General features: G+C 37.7%; 1 protein-coding gene across 1 annotated transcript in view; it reads left to right on the top strand.

Moving 5' to 3' along the window:
• DENND4A (DENN domain containing 4A) overlaps window positions 1-21,031 on the top strand; it is a 47,634-nt gene that overhangs the window by 3,422 nt on the left and 23,181 nt on the right. The window contains exons 3-12 of the mRNA XM_064157948.1: window positions 3,811-3,880; window positions 5,420-5,589; window positions 6,262-6,503; window positions 9,153-9,219; window positions 12,456-12,514; window positions 13,174-13,318; window positions 13,863-14,038; window positions 15,841-15,941; window positions 16,745-16,963; window positions 17,602-17,747. Of these exons, the coding sequence (XP_064014018.1) occupies window positions 3,811-3,880; window positions 5,420-5,589; window positions 6,262-6,503; window positions 9,153-9,219; window positions 12,456-12,514; window positions 13,174-13,318; window positions 13,863-14,038; window positions 15,841-15,941; window positions 16,745-16,963; window positions 17,602-17,747 (1,395 nt within the window). The remainder of the gene's footprint in view (window positions 1-3,810; window positions 3,881-5,419; window positions 5,590-6,261; window positions 6,504-9,152; window positions 9,220-12,455; window positions 12,515-13,173; window positions 13,319-13,862; window positions 14,039-15,840; window positions 15,942-16,744; window positions 16,964-17,601; window positions 17,748-21,031) is intronic.

The raw sequence follows: 21,031 nt of genomic DNA on the forward strand, positions 1-21,031 counted from the left end.
CCATCTGTGAACAAAGCATAGTTCTTTTCCTGATCAGAGAGATCACCATAGGGAGGAGCTTCCTCAGCACGAGTTATTTTCTCCTCTGGAGGTTTGGAACAGTCTGTGCCTTCCGGCCAGTTGGTGATCACCTCCACTAAACCAGGTCGGTCAAGATTACCCATTCGTGCTCGTTGGGTTATCAAAGCCATCCATTTAGACCAGGTTGCATCTGTGGCATGATGTGGTGATGAACCTTTGCCCTTGAACATCCAGTTAAGAACTGGCAGTCTAGGAGCTAGAAGCAATTGTGACTCAGTTCCAATCACTTCAGAAGCTGCTTTCACTCCCTCATAGGCTGCTAGAATCTCTTTCTCAGTTGCAGTGTAATTTGTCTCTGAACCTCTGTAACAACGTCCCCAGAAACCAAGTGGACGACCACGTGTCTCATTCGGAGCTCTCTGCCAAAGACTCCAAGTTGGACCATTGTCACTGGCAGCCGTGTACAGAATGTTTTTAATGTCCGGACCAGATCTCACAGGACCCAAGCCCACTGCATGGACTATTTCTCGCTTAATTTGATCAAAGGCTGCTTGTTGTTCAGGTCCCCACTCGAAATTGTTTCTCTTTCGAGTCACATCATGCAGAGGTTTGACAATCTGACTGAAACCAGGAATGTGTAGTCTCCAAAATCCCACCACACCAAGGAAAGAAAGTGTGTCCTTCTTACTGGTGGGAACAGCCATGGTAGAGACTTTGTTAATCACATCCTGAGGAATGTAACGGCGACCATCCTGCCACCGCACTCCCAGAAACTGAATTTCTCTGGCAGGTCCTTTGACCTTGTCTCTCTTAATGGCAAAACCTGCTTGCAACAGAATGTCAATGATTTTGTTACCTTTCTCGAAGACTTCCTCAGCAGTTTGGCCCCACACAATGATGTCGTCAATGTACTGGATGTGCTCTGGAGCTTTACCTTTCTCCAGTGCATTGTGGATGACTGAGTGACAGATGGTTGAGCTGTGTTTCCACCCCTGAGGCAAACGATTGAACTGGTACTGGATTCCTCTCCAGGTGAATGCAAACTGAGGCCTGCACTCCTTTGCTATGGGAATAGAGAAGAAAGCATAAGCAATGTCATGGTAGCTCTGGGGTAGAGTGCTTGCCTGATGTGCAAAAGGTCCCAAGTTCGATTCCTGTCTAGACTCTGTGGCGTTGTTTTGGTTATCCTTATCATTGTTTACGTTAGCGGCGGGAACACTGGCTGCGTTCCCAGCACTTGGAGAAGGAGGGGCAGAGGCTGGCAAGGGGGAAGCCGATGACTGTGTGCCCTTGTTTTGCTGTGAAAGAGACTGCTTCTGAGACACAGAATTTTTCCTAGTCCTTACAGAAACTGGTTTTGAATTTTTCACCAATAATGCCAAAATTAATATGAATATTAAAATCATGAGGCAAATATTAAAAACTGTGAGAAGAAAAACAGTTTTACACGAGCATGTGCCTATGCAAACAGTTGAAATTCCTGTCTTAGGCTGAATAACTCTCATTAGAGCCATATTTAAAGCAGAATTTCCATTGATTGTCACATTATTGACCAGAGCTCCTGTAATGTCCTTGGTAATATTCTCAGAGATATTAAAACCAGCATAACCAAGAATAAAATCACCCCAGCTCCAGAACATATCTGAAACCTTAGCTTTAGCCTTATTATAAGCCAGATCAATAAAATAAGCAACAATTTGAGCTTTTAACCAACTAAATGCCAAGAAAACAAAACCAGACCAGAGCAATGCACCAACCAAATACAATAGCTGCTTGATTAGCTTCATCTTAATTCCCAGAGCTAATTTCCACTCACTGAAATATCTAGCCCCACGTTGGGCGCCAATTAAAATGTGATGGTTTGGGGGTTACCCCGCCCCCCCCACACTTTTGTCTTTGCCCCAGCTAACTCAGACGGACCCTGGGAATATAGATGAAGCAATTTATTTACAGCTAGCAGAATTTACAAGCAGCTATTTACAATATATACAGTTATATACAATTATATACAGAAATATACAAAGGATAAACAATACAAAAGCACAGCTCCCCTCCCAGAAACCTGAGTCCCCAGGAGGGGCTCTCAAACCACCCCAACACCTCCCCCCGGCCCTCTCAACCTTACCCCAGTTCTCAGGAAGAAAAGAGGTGCAGCCAAGAGGTTAGGGAGCAAGGTTAGTAGGAGCAGGGTTAATGAGATGTGACCAGGTCCAAGGCAAAAGCAAAAGTGAGAAACAAAATGGAGAATGTTTTCTTCTTCTTCCCAGAGTTCTCAGCGTAACTGTGAGAGAAGTAGACACAATTGTTTTCATTTCATTGCCCCTTATCTAGTTCTTCTACCAAAACATTCCAGCTTGCTTCAAACTAGCACATGGAGGAATACATTTCTTTGTCATGCTTTGGGTGTCTTGGAGCAAATGATCTGTTTAGTGCTGACCTGGAAATGCTGACTTCAGTAGCTTTGAATTACTCCTTAGGAACCTGTTGTGCCACTATGTCTGTAACTGGAGGTTTTACAGGCATGACTCTTTCTGGTTTTACTGTTGTGATGGGAATTCTTCATCTAACAACTTGCTTCTGTTTTGTTTTAAACCCTCCCATTACCTATGATGCCATTTTATGAATGTCATTCTCCTCAGTAGTTTCACATTCTTCTCTGAAGCAAGTTCCATGCACATGATGGTGGATTCTTTTGACTCTAAGCCTGTTTAAATGCTTAATATGGTTACAAAGCCAGAGCTCTTGAAATATCCAGGTGTTGCAGCACTTTGCTTTGCAGAACTTCAATATTTAGATGCCTCCTGATTGAATGTGCAGCTGTGTGTGTTGGCTTCTGCAAGGTCCTCAAATAATTAGCCTGCCGATGAGGATGCTGACCACGTATGCAGATCGTGTCATGCAGAAAGATCATGGAAATTATCTGCACTGGGTTTTAAATAAATGCCTGCAGCCATTAAGAAATGGATTTTTCAGTTCTACCAGTCCCTGCATTGACTGGGATATGGGAGTGCTGTCTTACTGAAGTTGTGATGCCCTTCTCCCATCTATGAAAGCTTTGCATGCCTTCAAAAGGTGCTAGGCTTTTCCATTCTGTGGCTTTCCATGTTCTTTTTTCTCATGTCCAGAAACTGAGAACTTCAAAAGCACTTAAAACCAGTAACGACATCAGAAAGGAAATTGGCTGTTTAGAAGCTGCAAAAACTATGGCATGCTGTAGTGTTTCAGAGTCTGTGAAACTGCAGATGGACTAAGAAGTTGAGCTTAAAGATTAGTTTAAAGATTAAAATAAAAATCCAGGCATGAAATAAAATTAAGTGTTCAAGTAATATAGAACTTTCCTGACAGACCCATTGCACTGTGTCTGTGTGTATACACAGAAATCTGTGCATGTATATCTGTCTATATACACGTTTGAACCAGAAGTTTAACAAAATGCAGAAAGGTTTAAATATTTATATGGATGGCAGTTGTACTTAAAGTTCTGTAGTTGTGTTAACAAATATCCTAGGGAAGAGTTTATAGATGCCATGCCAGTTCTGTTTTAGAGAGCAGGCTCATGGCTGCCGTGGGTTGGGTAGCTCAGTGCTAACACAGTAGTTTTATTTCAGTTAGATATTTGTCTGAAAGGACAATACAGCAGGCCCCAAACTCCTATATCTTAATGCTCTGGTTTTGTGTGTGGTTTATGGTTCTCTGTAAACAAGGAAGAGGAGCTTTTCCTCCACCCTTACTGTTATATTCTTTTGCTATACTTCATCATGTAATACTGTAATTTCTTTTGGTTTACAGTGGGGTTCAGCAGTATATTTATGCTATAAAAAGTCTGTGGCAAAAACCAACACCATATCATATAAAGCTGGTATGTAACTGCTGTTTAGCTTTTATACCTTCCATTTGGCATGTGCAGGCTTATGTGTAGCATAATCCAGTTCTTTATTGAAGACTTATGTGACAAAGGCACTATCTTGACATTACCCAAGAATGAATCTTTCCCTGAATAGTTTGTTCAAAATAACATCCTTGAATATGCCTTAGAATTATATATTATGACTATTTTGTTTTAAAACTTGCTTTTAATTGTAAGCTCAGTTGTATTCCGATCGCTTTCTACAAACCTTTGTCTCCCACCTCTGATTTAGTTGCTAATAGATGTCTTTTAAGAATTTGAATATATATACAGAAGAAACTACTGCAAAATTTGATGCATTTTTACGATCATTTAAGAAACATTTTGAAGGATATTTCAGACTTCCACACTGCCCTGATGAACGTCAGTGGCATTGAGTTATTTAAGTATTTTTGGGTTGTGTGTCATCTTTATTTCATTGTTTTATTTATAAGACAGAATTAGATTTGCTATTGCTTTGATGAAATGTGTTGGGCTTCCTTTATTTTAAACCCCTAATTTTGTTTGAGTGCGAGTCATGAGCATGATTCAGACTTAAGCTTTAATTCACTTGTACCCATTGGAGATGCTGCTTTCTGTAAACAACAGTCATTTGGGACTAAAATGTGGACAATAAATCTGTAGATAAATAAAAATTTTAAAAGGTGGCACACCTGCTAGTAGCTTGCATGAAATTTTGCTGCTTGGAGGATAACCTCATTGCCTTTCTTGATTACCAGTTTTCATTGCTTATTAATATTTCACTATTGGAAAAGAATTTGCAGTGATGGTGTTCTCCAGTGCAGAGAAGTCTTAAATCCTTTCACACAATATTCAGTCTGTTTGGAGTCTCCTGGGCTAGCAGTAAGAAAGGATGGATTGCTGCAGCCCTATGATGTAACTAAAGACACCTCAAGTTAAGAGAATGCTAAGAGCTTCTACTTCAGAACTTTGTTTTACAGCTATGTGTAAAATGAAGTCTAAACTCTTCAGCACCTTAGTTGAATCCTCAGCTGAGGTGGATCAGCATAATTAGTTGGTTAGAGTCTACTGATATTAAAAAGTTTATCTAATATCTAACATACTATCAGATTTTTCAGGAAACCTTGGGCAAGAATTAATCACTTCCATAACTGAAATGAATCTTAGTACTCAATTATTCAGGTTATTTGTTTAATTATATTTTACGCCTTTACTCATACTTGTGATGAATGAGAGCTGCTATCATAACACCTGAGTTGCGCACAACCTGCAAAAAATTTAGTTATTCATAACTCCTAGAGTAGTAAGACTTCAGTCCAGTGTTTTAGCTCCCTAATTTTCCCTTGGGCCTTGGAAGCATACTGCCCTGTTCCAGCCATTTACCGTGTCAGATTATTTGCAACTTGAGCAATCTTCTGAAGTTAATGTATGTTCATCTACAATTTTTTGGGGTAACTTACGTAATGAATTATTAGAGTTACATTTCTACTATTCCTTAGATAACCTCCTCTTTACAAATTGCCTTTACAGGTTTAATATGCAGGTATCCTGAAGAAGATTATGAATCATTCCCATTACCAGAATCTGTGCCTCTCTTTTGTCTACCTATGGGTGCAACCATTGAATGTTGGCCCTCTAACAGTAAATACCCTCTCCCAGTTTTTTCTACGTTTGTACTAACTGGAGCTTCTGCAGAAAAGGTATTTTGAAAGCTTAACTTAAGTTAAAAAGAATTGGTTGTTTTATCTGTTCAGGGTGATGATACTGAATATTTTTCCAGACAAACTTGATTCTATTCATTTGGGGCTTAGTTCAAAGACTACTTTAAAGAGCCACATACGTTCATTTCACTGCTGGACTGTTGATCATGTAAACCTGCAGTCCTTTTCTTGCCAGTCACGTTAGCCTTTGAAACTAGAGAGCTATAAAAATTCCTGCTGCATATACATGCAAGTATACTGCTTTTATTGCAAGCATGGAAACAACCTTGCATGTATATACTTGTTCTAAAAAGCAAATTGGATGTCAGAATGCTGCTTTGAGGTGCTTATACAGGATTCCTAAAACAGCTTTAAAGGCAGCTGTCAGAGCAGTTGAATGTAGTTGTACTCTGTGTGATCATTTTTTTCTGTCTCTTGAATTGTTTCATAAATTCTCATGTGACGTCAAGGGTTTTAAATAAATGATAGACAGTCTGGATTGCCACAGCCATAAGAATAACCTGGAGTAGATTGGTCCAAAAGGTGATGCTTTAATGTAGCTTTTTGGGAAGTGACAGAGACTTGATTTTTCTTTGTGTGTTTGTGGTTTGATACATTGTTTTGAAGATCAAGGCAGATTTATTGACTTCAAATCCACTGTGTTGTCTGCAGGTATATGGTGCTGCTATTCAGTTTTATGAAGTGTATCCTGAAGAGACTCTCACAGAGAAACAGAAATCTCAACTGGGATTAGCAGCTGCTGCTGAGGGAAAGTCAGACTCATGCAGAACAGTTCAAACAAATAAATGCATCTGTCTGCTCTCTCACTGGCCTTTCTTTGATGCTTTCAAGAAATTTCTTACCTTTCTTTACCGTTACTCCATTTCTGGTCCACATGTCCTACCCATTGAGAAGTAAGTAATCTCAAGAATTCATCAGTCATTTCAGTTGACAAGAGTGTTTTTGGTTGGTTTTTTTGGTACTTCTGAGTTTGCTATAACCTCCCTTTAACTTCAGTCATCAAACATTGAAAGGAGGTTGTAGCCAGGTGGGGATAAGTCTTTTCTCCCAGGCAACCAGTGACAGAATAAGAGGACACAGCCTCAAGCTGCGCCAGGGCAGGTTTAGGCTGGATGTTAAAGAAGTTATTCACAGAGAGAGTGATTGGCATTGGGATGGGCTGCCCAGGGAGGTGGAGTCACCGGCCCTGGAGGTGTTTAAAAGGAGACTGAATGAGACACTTGGTGCTGTGGTTTAGTTAATTAGAAGTATTGGATGACAGGCTGGACTCGAAGATCTTGAAGATCTTTTCCAACCTGTTTAATACTGTGGCTCTGTAATGGTCATGCTAGATTAATCACTTTTCCCCATTGATTAAATGTATCTTCCTGAAAAAAGCCTAGGTTTTATTTGTGATTTAAGTGTCTGCAAAGGTATCTCTGAAAGCCTTTTTTAATTAGCTTTGCAGCCTTTAGCATAGTGATTAGGAAGAACAAGATTATAAATCCTTTCTTAATGTTGTGTACATTGTTAGAAGAATGAAATATGCAGCTTTGCATTTTTTTCAAAAGCCCATTTGTTGTATGATGGGAGGTACTATAGCAGGTTGCATTTTGTTGCTCTAGTAATCCTCCTCTGTGATAAATAAAATTTCCTTCTTACATAAAGGATTTCCTATTTTAAAATGCAGAGGAAATCCTTACATCCAAGAAGTGGTTGATATCTGTAATCAGTATGTAATACTCTTTAACATTTCTAGCCTAACATAACCTTTCAATGCATCACATTTCAAATGCTTTATCTGCTTTTTTGTTTTATTACCATCAGTCTTTTTTTTGTTAAACTTCAATATTGACTTGTAGAAGATTAGCTTTGTGGATTAAGCATTTGTGGTGATCATCCACTTCATTATTCCACCTTCTATCTTCTATACTTGTTATAAAATTCTGATAATGTAAAATTTCCATTAATGAAAAGATTAGATTTTTTAAGATGAGAACTGTTTATTTCTGGATCTGAGTTTCAGGAGCATATAAAATAAGAAAGAAATATAAATACCTTATTAACTTTGCTTTTATATGTTTACTTGCTTGTTATGTTTTCTCAGATTTGTAAATGGGTGAATTTACTGTGGATTACTTAAGTATAGCTGCAGTCTTGCTTGAGTTAATATAGTATCTAGCCCAACTTCTTTGTCTGTTTTAATCGTGATGAAAGTTTTCTGTGCCATACATGGGTATTGGAATGCTTTAATTCAGCCCTGCTTCAAACACCTTTCCCTTAATCATAGAATCACAGAATTGTCTAGCTTGGAAAAGACCTTTTAATATCAGAGTCTGAACATGATGTTTGCTGTATGTTCCATATTTCTGCCCCATCTGCATACACTGGTATTAAAGACAATGCCCCAGATCCATGATCAGCTTAATTCCTTTCCTGTTCTTACTGCCACATGGCTGCCTAGACACTATTGCTGGCACAAGGAAGCACAACTGAGAAGTGGTTAGGAGGAGACACAAGACTGATTCTGGTTAACGCCAGTTATGTGATCATAGAACTGCAAGAGAGTTAAGCTTGACCCAAGTACTCAGAATTAAAACAGTAAAAATGGAGAGTTGGCAGACATCTAATGTCACAGTATACAGTTACATAGAAACCTATGTATGAAATCCATAGCTTGGAATCAAAAACATGTAAAATGAGTCTTCTGTATAAATCAAAGCTTCCTTGTGGGTTTGTCTAAACTTCATTACCATAATAATGGTAAGAATTGCAGAAATCATAGTAAATCATGTGCTGCAGCATGCAGTTTATGATGGAATAACTGTTTCTTCCTGACTGCATGTAGCCTCTTTTAATGTAAAAGCATTATGAAGAATCATAGAATTGTTTTGTTTAGAAGAGCCCTTTAAAGATGATCAAGTCCAACTGTTGCAGAACTCCTACACTTTGAAAACTTTTTGAAGTTTAATAAATTCATAAAACTGGGGAACTTTGACATTTTTTAAAGCATTTTTCTGTGATTTGTATTTTATAAAAAGCTTTTCACACTTTTTTCATCAGAAACTTTACATAACATTTTGTATTTGGAAGTGAAAATGGATGTGAAGAAAATGGATGAACCTAACGACTCTCCTTGATACTCAGCTGTGAATGTTTTTCTGCAAATCAGCAGTTCCGCTCTCTGAGGTGTGGTGCTATTTCAAGCCAGTCTCAGAAGCATGATATGAAAATGCTATAGGGATGGTCAAACGTCAATATTTCTGCTTCACAAATATTACTGTTTTTTTTAATTCTCCTTGTGTGATTTTTATCAGTCTCACAAACCAAACTTGTAGTCTGAAAGTGGCAGGTCAGACCTGCCATTTTGAGTATCACTGGTAGAGAAATAGTTTTTGAAGCTCAGAATATCCCTGTAGGGTGATGATGCTGTTTTTTCTCTCCATCTTCATAAGTGTATGTCACTTTTACCTAATAATTTCTCTTACTGAAAATAATTTTATCTTGAGGTAAAGCAATTCATGTATAATTCTTACTAAATCAGTGTTTTTCTTCTCCTCTAGACACATTTCCCATTTCATGCATAAAGTTCCTTTTCCATCCCCTCAGAGGCCAAGAATCCTAGTTCAGGTAAGTGTACATTTCTTCATAGTAGCTATATCTGAAATGAAGACAAAGCAGATGATGAACAGATTGGTAAATGGAAAATGTCATTCTTATGTTCAAAGGGGGATTTGTTCAGGACTCTTTTCCTAAAATCACACAGATTTCTCACTGTTCTCTTTCCAGTTCTTCTAAGGACTTTAATGAGATATTAGAAGAAACTGTTAAGTGAGCTTACAACTTAATTTTGTTTTTTCAGAGTATATGGAAATTAATGAAAAACTACTGAAAGTCAGCATCTGGTTTGACTTCTACAATAGCTTTTTAACATTTTTCTTCTTGCTACTGTACAAAGGCTGAGTGAAAAGTAATAAATGAATAAAATGAAAGCCAGATGTGAAGCATATATTCACAATTACTGCATTTCCCAATGGGCTTCGTGCTGTCCTCTGCATGGTGGATAGCTCTCACTGAAGGTTCCAAGAGCCATTGACGTGCCACAGAGGCACACTTTACCAAATATGACCCTTATTCTGTCCTGCCTGCAAGACCTAGCACATTTTAGTGAGTGTGAGAAATGGTATAATTGCCAGAATTATGCTACATGCAATTTGAAATTTCACCCACGTCACCGCATTAGTAGGGGAGAGGAAATCCCTGTCTCAGTGACTGTAGAGAAGTGTTATTAAATCTTAATTTTCTTTTCCCTCTTGAGAGCAAAACAGGTAGAGACATGTTAAATTTTTATTGCTAAGAAAAGACAACTCCATTCCAGTTGTAGCTATCCCATCAATCCTGTATTGAACAAATGGTTGCAAAAAGGGCTGTTACTCTCTAGTGCTATTTGTATGAAATAAAACATTGGGGCCCCCATGCAGTTTTCAGTTTTAATACAGCAGCCCTTATAGTAGTAAATACAATCTTGTGTTGTGTCTTCGTAGAATATATTGAATATTAAAGAGCATCCTTAGTGCAGTTGGATGTTCTAAAGAAGTGATATTTATTACTAGCATTGAGAAGAGGTTGAGAGCAGTTGTACTGAAACTGCAACTGATGCTTTTGTCACTTCTGTGATTTCAAAGTTCAAGTCAAGAGGCAGTGTTTTTACACCTTGGGGGTTGTTGTTTTTATATTCACATTCAGTGAAGTATTTGTGCCAGGGCACACTATGTACACACTTTCACGAACAACTCTAAGTGAGTTTAGAGAAAAATGAAATTTTTAGTTGGAATTTTTAGGGAGCTCTGTCAAAGCACACATAAGTGGGTATCCCAGAACAAAGTCTGAGGCCCTAGATGTAGGTGATGTGAAATCGTTTGTGATACTTTGTTTTTCAAAATGCTGTCTGATAAGTTAGTTCAATATTAGTAGCTCCATAGTACAGATGGAGAACACACTGCTTTTAAAGTAGACAGTGGTAGTTGAGGTCTACAAATATGTACTTCCAGCTGCTTTTAGGAAACTTTTAGTTGTGTTGGATACTGTATCTAAGAGGTTTTTCCAAAAATAGTGTGAGGAAATGGTTGTATTCTTGAAAATGACAAGCTTTTAGGATTCCATTTCCAACAAAGAAATAGTAATTTCTCTCTGCAGCTGTTAATTTGGAACATGGTAGTCTTTTGCTGAATAACTAGTATAGCAAACCCTTCTGACTAGGTGTAGAATGTCTCACAAGTGCCTGTATGCTTTCTGAAAATGAGACCTGGGACATTTTAGTAACCCTTTCTTAGAGCCTTGTTAGCCTCTTTTTTCATAAGTGAAGGAGAACATGGCCTGTATCTGACTTTTCAGTATCAAAGAAATTGCAGCCATTGGTAAAGCATTTAGAAGCATTCCTGATGGCCAGTTTCCAGCTCCTACTGTTGATAGGTTGTTTCTGAACTGAGCTCTGCTAGATTCTGTTCCCCATGTCCTACATCCCCTTACTAAACAGATGTTCCTCTTGTAACGAGGAGCACATGGAGTAATAGGCTTCTCCCTCTGAAGAATGGGGACAGTAAGTGCCCCTTGTGCCTAAGGGAGACATTCACTTTGAATAGATGGTTGATTTGGTTTATCTGCTTTTGCTGAAGCACAGAAGTCATAGGACATTAGGCTGATGCTTTCTTTCAGAGGGTAGTTTATGAAGGCTATCTGAAGTTTTAAAAATGAGTCCTGTGATTTTTTTTTTTCACTGAACAAGCCTAATGGTGGTGGTCGTCACAGGGTGACTTTTAAGGCAAATCTAGCATGTAGTGATGTGGCTATCCTCATTTGTCATTGCAGTTGAGTGTAGCATCAGCCTTCACAAGCTGAGTTAAGTTAAATAGCAGGGAAGCTGTACTGCACGGTCACCTCTTAATGTCATACTTTCTGTGTGTCTGCCCAGGCAGAGGGTTAGGTGAAATAGAGCTTCAGCATTTATATCACTAGCTCATCTGATCTGTGGTCCGTGGTCTGGTCATCTGCACTGGGGTCTAAGGTGAAACATGCTCAAAAATGAGATGCTAGTAAAAGTTGCAACTTAGTTGTGCCAGTTACTATGACTCCATGAATTACTACGGCTTCTTGCATGTGTGCTTTTGTACGATAGATAGTGCATGACCACTTAGTAGTTAGCTTAATCCTCTCTGATATCTTGTTACCTTGGGTTTACTGTGTCTGAAGATGTCAGCTGAGCTTTGGTAAATTGTGTGTCTCTCTTCTTATCCTCATTTCTATCTCCTGTTCACACTGAGTGTATGAATGATTTTTCTTGATCTCACATCACTGTAAGAAAGAAAGGTAAATTGTCTTGGATCTTCAACTAATGCAAATTTTAAAGATGCTATCAACCAAGCCATTTCTACCAGCTGATAGCTTAATTCTCATGCCTTCCAAAGAAAATATTAATTTAATTCCAATATGCCATCTTTCCTTAGTGCTGTTTAGCCACCTTTTTCTCCCTATATCCAAAAAGAATAACTACTCTGGCCCCTGAAAGCTGTGCATGAACTAAGTGTCCTCACTTCTCTTAAAATACAGGAGGCTTCATTCTTCAGCAGTTAATATATTCAGGTTTTTGCAGTATTAGCTACTTTAAATTTCTCTTTATGAATATGCAATATATTCTATTCTAAGAAAGAAAGAGTGTACTTGCCTGGTTTTTACCAGAAGACAGGGACATGTAAGGTTCAGCTTAGTTATAATGTTATTTTCAGATGTTCTTTGCTATATCAATATAATTTCTAATAAATATTCCTAGAGTTAGGAATAAAAAAATGTGTTTTTAAATATTTTTCCAGCTATCTCCACACGATAACCTGATTCTTAGCCAGCCTGTGTCATCACCCCTTCCACTGAGGCAAGTAGCAGTATCTTCTGTTTAATCATAACATGGTTTCTGACTTGCATTGTGGAGATGATTTGCTACTTTGAGCTGTGATTGTATAAGTGACCTGACCTTGTCCAGTGCCTTTTGTAGCCAGTGTGTCTGAAGTTTATGTGATTAGACCTGCACCCTGACAAGGACACATACTTAATGAACAATATCTGTGTTGCTTCAAATATTATATTCTGCCTTAAGAAACAATCAATTGTTACATCTAATTTCTAGGAGTTGGTACCTGGGATCCCACAATAGCACAGCTTTTCTGTTGCATTGTAGTTAAGGAGTTGTCTTAATCTTTGTGTTTCCTGTGCAGGAGAATGATTAAACAAATATGTTGTCTCCTTGTAAATTGCTTCTTAAGAAGAAAAATAATCACCCATGTGTCCTAAAATATAGATTGATTAACTGAGGAGTCTCAAGGAATCATGGTTACTCTTGGGAAGTAACCGTTCTTCACAGCGCAGTGAAGTGTGCCCAACAGTCTGCTTCACAGTCTTCTTCATAACAAAGATTTGTAGACTGAAGTCTGTAAAATCCTACCCCAGTGCCTTGCTTCCCAGTTTGTTACTGAACATTTATTTCTTTTTTTATGATCTTTTGTAACTCACCAGTGTGTTTCTATTCTGTAACAGTGGAGGCAAGTTTTCCACACTACTTCAGAATTTAGGACCTGAAAATGCAGTAACTCTACTTGTATTTGCGGTGACAGAACATAAAATTCTCATCCATTCATTGCGGCCTTCTGTCCTTACTAGTGTGACAGAGGCACTAGTCTCTGTAAGTAACATCCTTTTAATCATACACCTCTACATGGAAGAAAGAATGGGGTTTTGATAAAATGTAGTTAGTGCTGTTAGGTTTAAAGGTTGCTTAAAATAGGAATAGCAAATAAAGTATTAGAGAGAAAAATTCATGTCACTAATGGTATCCCATGAAGAGAGAAGGAAAAAAGTTACTGTGATTGATTCTTTGTGTATAAATACTGTAACTGTTTTCCCAGCTAGCACTGTATTCTTCTCATGCAGAAGAATTTTAAAGGTATATTATTTTCCTGCCTGTCGTCAGTAAGCATTGTTTTACTACCTCCACTATTCAGTCATCTATACTGAAGAGCCTTTTTCCCCCTACAAATTAAGCGCATTGAGCTGTAGAGAAATGAGTGCATATCTCATTTAATAATCTGCACCTTGATTTCCACTAACCTTTATCTGCCATGGTAAATGGTCTTGAAGTGGCAGTTAGTGAGGTGTGGTCTATACTTGCACAGACAATGTTACTGTACATGTTTAACCTATGTTTTTGTCTCTGCATATTTTCAAAGATGATATTTCCCTTCCACTGGCCTTGCCCCTATATTCCTCTTTGTCCCTTGGCACTGGCAGATGTGTTGAGTGCTCCATGCCCATTCATAGTGGGAATTGATTCAAGATACTTTGACCTGTATGACCCTCCACCAGATGTTAGCTGTGTTGATCTAGATACCAACACAATATCTCAGTAAGTATTTATTAACTCATCTTTTTTGGTTTTGGGGTTTTTTTTTGCTTTGCTTCCTGTTTTCAAACACAAAAACTAGCTTTATGGCAAAACTTGGAGGGGATTTTGCTTGTTTTAAACCTCTGCAGAGTGGAAATACAATCTGCATGGAATGTTAATGCCTTTTATTGCATTAAAATCATATTGCACACATTAGCACGTTTCCTGGATTAACCATTTTGTGCTTCATTTCATTGTCCATGGAGGAAAATAGTCACTGATGCTTTACATGATCAGCTTTCTTAGTGTTGAAAAATTTCTGGTATCTTCATATGGGCATCTGCTTGAAAATTAAATCATACTCCATACCAATATGAAGTACAAGAACTTCATCTTGAGAATTAGAGATGCAAACTTCTGTGGGTGAAAGAGTCTTAATTAAGACTTAAAATCATGCCATTGTTAACAGAATGAACAGTATTACAATATTTCTCCTTTAAAACTGTGCAGAGTACTACGTTTTCCTGTACTATGAGTTATCTACTGTCTAAAGTAGTGGTAAGAGACACTGGTAAAACAACTGGAAAAGACTCCATATTCTGATATTCAAACCAAAGAGTCATTTCCTGTGATGACATGACACAAAACTAAAAAAAGCTAAGGCTTCTAATTCAGTGTTCTAAACCACACAAAATTAATTGAACTTGTATTTCAGAATTAAGCTTTTGTTTCAGTATAATTAATATGCTGAATAGAAACTTAGTGTAAGTCCTGGTCAGCATTTTTTTTGTATCACCCTCCCATTGGCAGCAGTCTTTCAGCATTGCTATGCCTGACTAAAAAACTTCCTTCCTCCCAAGTTTTCTTTATTTGTGTCTTTATTTTTGCTTCAGCAGTTGTGTGTGTGTGTGCTTAGAGAACATTACCCACATTAATTGTACATAGAAATTTCTGTTAAGGATTTTTTTGCTGATACCAGGTTTGTGTAGTGATTCTGCTCTGAAGTTTCTAGGAGCTAGTTCAAACTGAGCTGAGATAACTTTTTAGGTTTGGTTTAGTTACTTTTCTTGAGGACAGATGTTTGTGCATTTCTTCTGTTATTTGTCTCGTTAGCTACATATTAATGGGAAAAGAACTTATTTCCAGTGTATGTGCTTTCATTCTACTTTTAGCTGATTTTCTGTGCATTTTCATAGAAGAGATTCATTCTTTTTCATTGTATGGAAAGAAAAGTGCACAACAAATGCTTAGTTTTTGCAACTTAGTGACCGGTGAGGCTTGCTGGTGCCCTCTGTTGACAAAGAACGTTGTAACTTTTTTTTCATCGTGATAATCATATGTTTAAGCTCAAATCTATATACCCTAAACACAAAGCAGTTATCATATCAAATTGACTTTGAGTTACTGTGAGCACTCCAGTCGTTATCTCCATCCTGGTTTAAATAATTACAGCTCAGAAGGTGGCATGTGTGGTGGTTGCTTGTTCAGTGGCAGGTGCTTAATGCTATTAATCCATCTTTCATCAGTTCTAAGTGGATTGAATTCAGTGATAAAGTGCAGCTGCATAATCATCCTGAAATATTGGTTGGATGGCTTTGATCAAATCTCCATATAGTAAATCAAATTTTTGGAATGAAGTAGTGAATTGAGATTTTGTTGGTCGGTTTACAATCCTTCTCAGTCCTGTTTTAATGTAGCACATCTTGTGGATGCTACATGAGGATCCCACTCATTTATGTGGGATAGAAAAATACTCTAAAATCCTTTATATACACAAATGCTCCACTGGATACTCATACCTTTTTAATTTTTTTTCCTTCCAGAACTGGAGATAAGAAAGTTATTGCATGGAAGATCCTACCAAAGAAACCTTGTAAAAACCTGATGAACACTTTAAATAATTTATATCAGCAACTGGCAGAATGTGAGTGGGAAAGTACACAGTAAGATTTACATTGGATACAGTGTGCCACGTTAACAGATATAGATAATTAAATATCTTCTTAAACCACTTGATACACTAAATGTAATATTTTCATGCAGAGCAGGAAATTCTGTGTTTTTAAATCCAGAGACTAGAACTCATGCAGGGGCTTTTGGGATGGAGGAGACTTAATGGTGTGTGTATATATATATATGGTAGTGTTATATATATATGTGGTTTGTACATATAGTAGCATATATATATATGGTAGTGTTCAATAGATAGACCTTTGTATTGCTGTTATCCTCATACCACAAAAAATCCCTTCTCATAAAAGCTCTGTTTTGGGAAGTAGGCCAGGACCTAATAAAGACCTGGGGAACACTTGGAAATGAAAGGCACTGTTTAAAAAAAAAAAGTAATAGACATCCTATCTATGTGTTTGTCCCTAAAATATGCTGCTTTAATTTTCACATATTTCAGAAACAGCTTTCTCTGAAATCTTTTCTAAGTTGTGTCCATACTAGTTGTCTCTGTTGCTGTAGTAACTGATGTGCTGAAAAGGTAAATGCGTCCTGCTTTGGGCGTTATCCAGAGACGCAGGAGCTGGGGTTAAGGTCCAGCTGAATCGGTTGTCATCTGTTGTGACTGAATTTAATTGCATACGTTTGGAAGGGATTAAAGTAGAATGGAGCTCAATAATTAGTGAATCTGGTGGGATGATGAGATTTTTTTTTTAACTAATATCATAAAAAAAATGAAACATTTTATTTGAAACTTCATAATGTTGGTTTTGTTCGCAGTGCAACAGAGACCAAGAGAAGATGCATTAATGGAATTAGCAATGAATGACTATGATTTTACTTCTGGGAAGAAACTGCATCTGCTAGATTTGGAGATCCAGGAAGCATTCCTGTGTTTCATGGCCTCAATACTAAAAGGTTACAGGTCTTATCTCAGGCCAATAACAGAGGCACCGTCTGAAACAGCCACAGATGCAAGTTCTCTCTTTGAGCTACAAGGTGAAGAGTCAAACTTGTTTTACGTTTATTATTGTTTAGCCTGGAGAAGAGGAGGCTCAGGGGTGACCTCATTGCTGTCTTACAACTACCTGAGGGGAGGTTGTAGCCAGGTGGGGGGTGGCCTCTTCTCCCAGGCAACCAGCAATAGAACAAGGGGACACAGTCTCAAGTTGTGCCAGGGAAAGTGTAGGCTGGATGTTAGGAGGAAGTTGTTCACAGAGAGAGTGATTTCCCATTGGAATGGGCTGCCCAGGGAGGTGGTGGAGGCACCGTCCCTGGAGGTGTTCAGGAAAAGACTGGATGAGGCACTTAGTGCCATGATCTAGTTGACTGGATAGGGCTGGGTACTAGGTTGGACTGGATGATCTTCAAGGTCTCTTCTAACCTGGTTGATTCTATGATTCTATTCATAGAATTGTCAAATTATTTAGGCAGGAAAATACCTTAAGGGTACTATTTTAGATTCTCTCATCTTTAAAGAATAAAAACATTTGCAGTGCTAGTGTTGTAGAAGAAAATAACATAGCAGTGGCAGAAACTACAGAAAGATTATTGCCTGGTTCTAGAAGGTATACTGCTGTCTAGTGAGGGCTGTTTGGTTTTGGGCATTCTTACATGCTTCTGATTTCACTCTGTAGGTTTCCTCAAAAGTCGAGATCGTTCACATCAGAAGTTCTACACACTGATGACCAAAACTCAGATGTTTATTCGTTTCATTGAGGAGTGTTCTTTTGTCAGTGATAAGGATGCAAGCCTTGCATTCTTTGATGACTGCGTAGATAAAGTAAGAATATCTTTATTTCCATGCTGGTTATTAACTTCTGCTGTTGCTTACATTGCCTGATATAGTATAAGCAGAATATATCTGAAGTGCAAGTTTATCCCTGTTTTTATCTCTTACTTCCTTTTTTTCCAGTCATGGGAGCCTTCCCTTTTTCTTCCTTGTTGGCCTTTGTTTCATTTTCTGCTTCAGCTTCTTGAAAGTGTAAACATAATATTGTGAGAACAAACCCATAGTGCTGATTTTCACATGTATGTAAGCTTTTGAAATACCAAGCCATAGTAAGTGTAGTATTCTGATTGAACTAGCAATTTTGAGCTTCTTAAAACCATAAGAATTTTTGTAGACTGTGTAATACTTCATGCATCCAGAATGGGGTTGATGAGCAGCACACTGAAAGATATAAAGCAACCTCACTATTTTTAAGTCATTATAAATAGAAGGTTCCTTTCATTCATACTGCTGTCAGTTGCTTCCCCTAACTCGAAACTAGTTTGCTGATGCAGATACTTTAAATACAGTGTTGGTGTTGAAACTCCACTTGGATAAGAATATTTTCTAATTACCTTGTTCTCAGATATTGATGGATAGAAATTGTGTGATTTTCTTAAAGCAAGATTTATTGTGGTGTGGCAAATATAGGCATTGCGTAAGCTGACAGCTTTTGTGGGTTCTGTGTCTCTGCTGTCACGTTTGTGTTGCAGTAAAGGAGTACCTTCCTCTCTATGCTATTCTCTTGTTTGCAATAAGGGGGAAAGACAATTCTTAAGGGTTATATGACAAGGTGTGTGAGAGTGCAACATGGTCACGGTTGGTGTTTTTCCTGACAAGAAAGCACAGAACTACTGGGCTGGAGGTCACAGAATGTCTCAGCTCAAAGTGGATTTCTTTTCTCAGTCTTCTGTGGAAGTATCACTCAGATTTGTTAAAGTTTATTTTTTTTAATACAAAGATATTTATAATAAAGGTCCACGTTAGTGTAGTGTTGAGCATTGTGAAGTAGTTTTCTAAAAGTACAGATATATTAGCTTTTGAAAATGCATTTTATTTCCCAGGAGGTTTTACAAAAGTGTTAAGAGGCAACTTGAATTTTTTTTTATATTAGTTTTTGTTTTGAAAACTGAACTAAATCCCACAATCTCTTCTCCCTGTTTGCTTCTACTGCAACATGAAAGCAATCTTTATGCATGTTGAAACAAATTCCACACCTACTTGCCATCTTACTGGCTACCTGTAACACTGTATTTGAGACATTGATGTTTAAGTAATGCAGAGTTGTCTAGGATCTCCTGTAAAGTAGGTCACCTGCTGTTAGTTCCACAGGAATTAATACTGAAGACTATGAAAACTGCTATTTACAGTGACTATTTCTGCTATAAAAATGCAGAAGAGCTAAAATGAGTTGTTTTGAAAACAAGTCTGAAAGCAGTTGAGAGAAATGTGAAAGCATGATCTAACAATATTTAATGCTCTTTATGGCTTCTATTGGTCTCAATATTTTAGTAGCAGTAGTTCTTATAAGTGTGCTTCACAGTTGTACAGCATGAGTTGCCAGTTATTTGTTGCTTGTAAACTGGTTTAATTGCAAACATTACAGAAATGTTCCCTCTATTATCTTATAGTTCAGCTGAAGGACCTTCGACACAGTGCTGGCTTTGTGTGTCAGTGTTCAAAAATGAGGTCTCATGTACATGACTAAGCACTTGTTGAGCAGTAGTTAGGTTCTATTTGACTAATGTTATGTAGCATTTCTATTTAGAATACAGTGACTGTAAGTGTCAAATTCTATCTGTTGTATTGAATTTTGTAGCATGGTCTGTGAGGGTACTGAAGTTGATGCCCTGGCTAAAATTATCTTGCCTGGACTAAACCAGTTCTGAAACAATCATACATAGGTTGGTGGTGCCACCATGAGATGGAGCATGAGCTGTTGGAGCTCTCACCTTGTCTAAGCAGTTAGGTAGCCACTTGTACAGTTGAAGCAGAAATTCATCTCTTCTACTGCTAGTTATTTTACTAGTTGATGCTGTGGGTAGCTTCTTTCCACTATAAAAATTCTCATGAGAGTGCCATGAGAATACACTTGACAGAAAAGGCATCCTCCAGCTTCTCTTTCTATCAGTGAGGATTTAATTCCATTTAATTAATGAGACAACTACTTCAAGGCCAGTGATAATTGTGGGGAAACTGAAGCACTGAAATAACTGTTCAAGATTTGTTATGGCTTTGGAGTTATTTCTGAAACTAGGTTTACATTGTCATGAGGGAGTGGGCTCCCACGTAGGAAGTCTTTGAACAGCGATATATTTGCCTCTGCTTCCCTTTCTTGGCTTCCCTTATTACTGATGCTGTGCTTAACAGCGACATATAAAGTCTAAATATTGAAGTATACCAAAGACTGCTGTCTGAACTAGAACTTGAGCCAACATGATCTCCTTGGACCAGGTAGCAGATTTTGATGATTCCAGCAAAGTGAATAGTAAGATGCTAAGCCAATACCTGAAAGGATGTGCATTGAAAGAGTGATGTCATGGGTTGAAAGATGATACAACACTTTCTTAGAGATAGTTCTAAGCCACTAAGACACATTTTATTTACTGTGAAACTAGTTATCTATGAGATATAATCTGCCTCAAAGAATTTATAAGAACAGTTTAAGGTGATTATGTTATTTTATCCTAGAGTACAGCAACAGAGATTGTGATTGATTACCCATTTTGCCTACTGAAAGATAGGTTGTAGTCGTCCCACAGTATTGGAATTGAATTCATTTTTTTCAGGAATTCAAAAATTATCTCAATTCAATACCTATTTAAGCTGCTGCCTTTATTGTATTTCCCTGGTAAAACTTAGAACTGTGGAAGGTTTTATATCCTTTGAAGTATTTAAATTGCCAAGTGAAATTTCATTTATTTCTACTTTTCAGGAGCCATATGTTCTTGCTACTTGGCTGGTTCATTTTCCTAATACTTTCCATCTGTCTCACACAGTAAAATATGTAATTAAGAGCACCTCTTTGTATGTTTATCAAATTTTAAATATTCAAGAATTCTACTGGTGCTTTAGATGTATTTCCACCTCAATGGAGGGAGAGAACTGTGGATATGCTGGTTTTTTATACATTAATTTTCTGTTGCTAAACTAGAGGCATGAAGAACACGCATCCTTGCCTTCCACAGGTTGCTCATTAGTTTCTTTGAATTAATGTACTGGTTGGCTGTAATTTGGTTTCCATTTGAACCATTTAAATAATTACTATAAATGTAAGCTGTGACAGTGTTTGAGTT

Source organism: Pogoniulus pusillus, chromosome 17, assembly GCF_015220805.1.
Source record: "Pogoniulus pusillus isolate bPogPus1 chromosome 17, bPogPus1.pri, whole genome shotgun sequence".
NCBI classification, from domain to species: Eukaryota; Metazoa; Chordata; class Aves; order Piciformes; family Lybiidae; genus Pogoniulus; species Pogoniulus pusillus.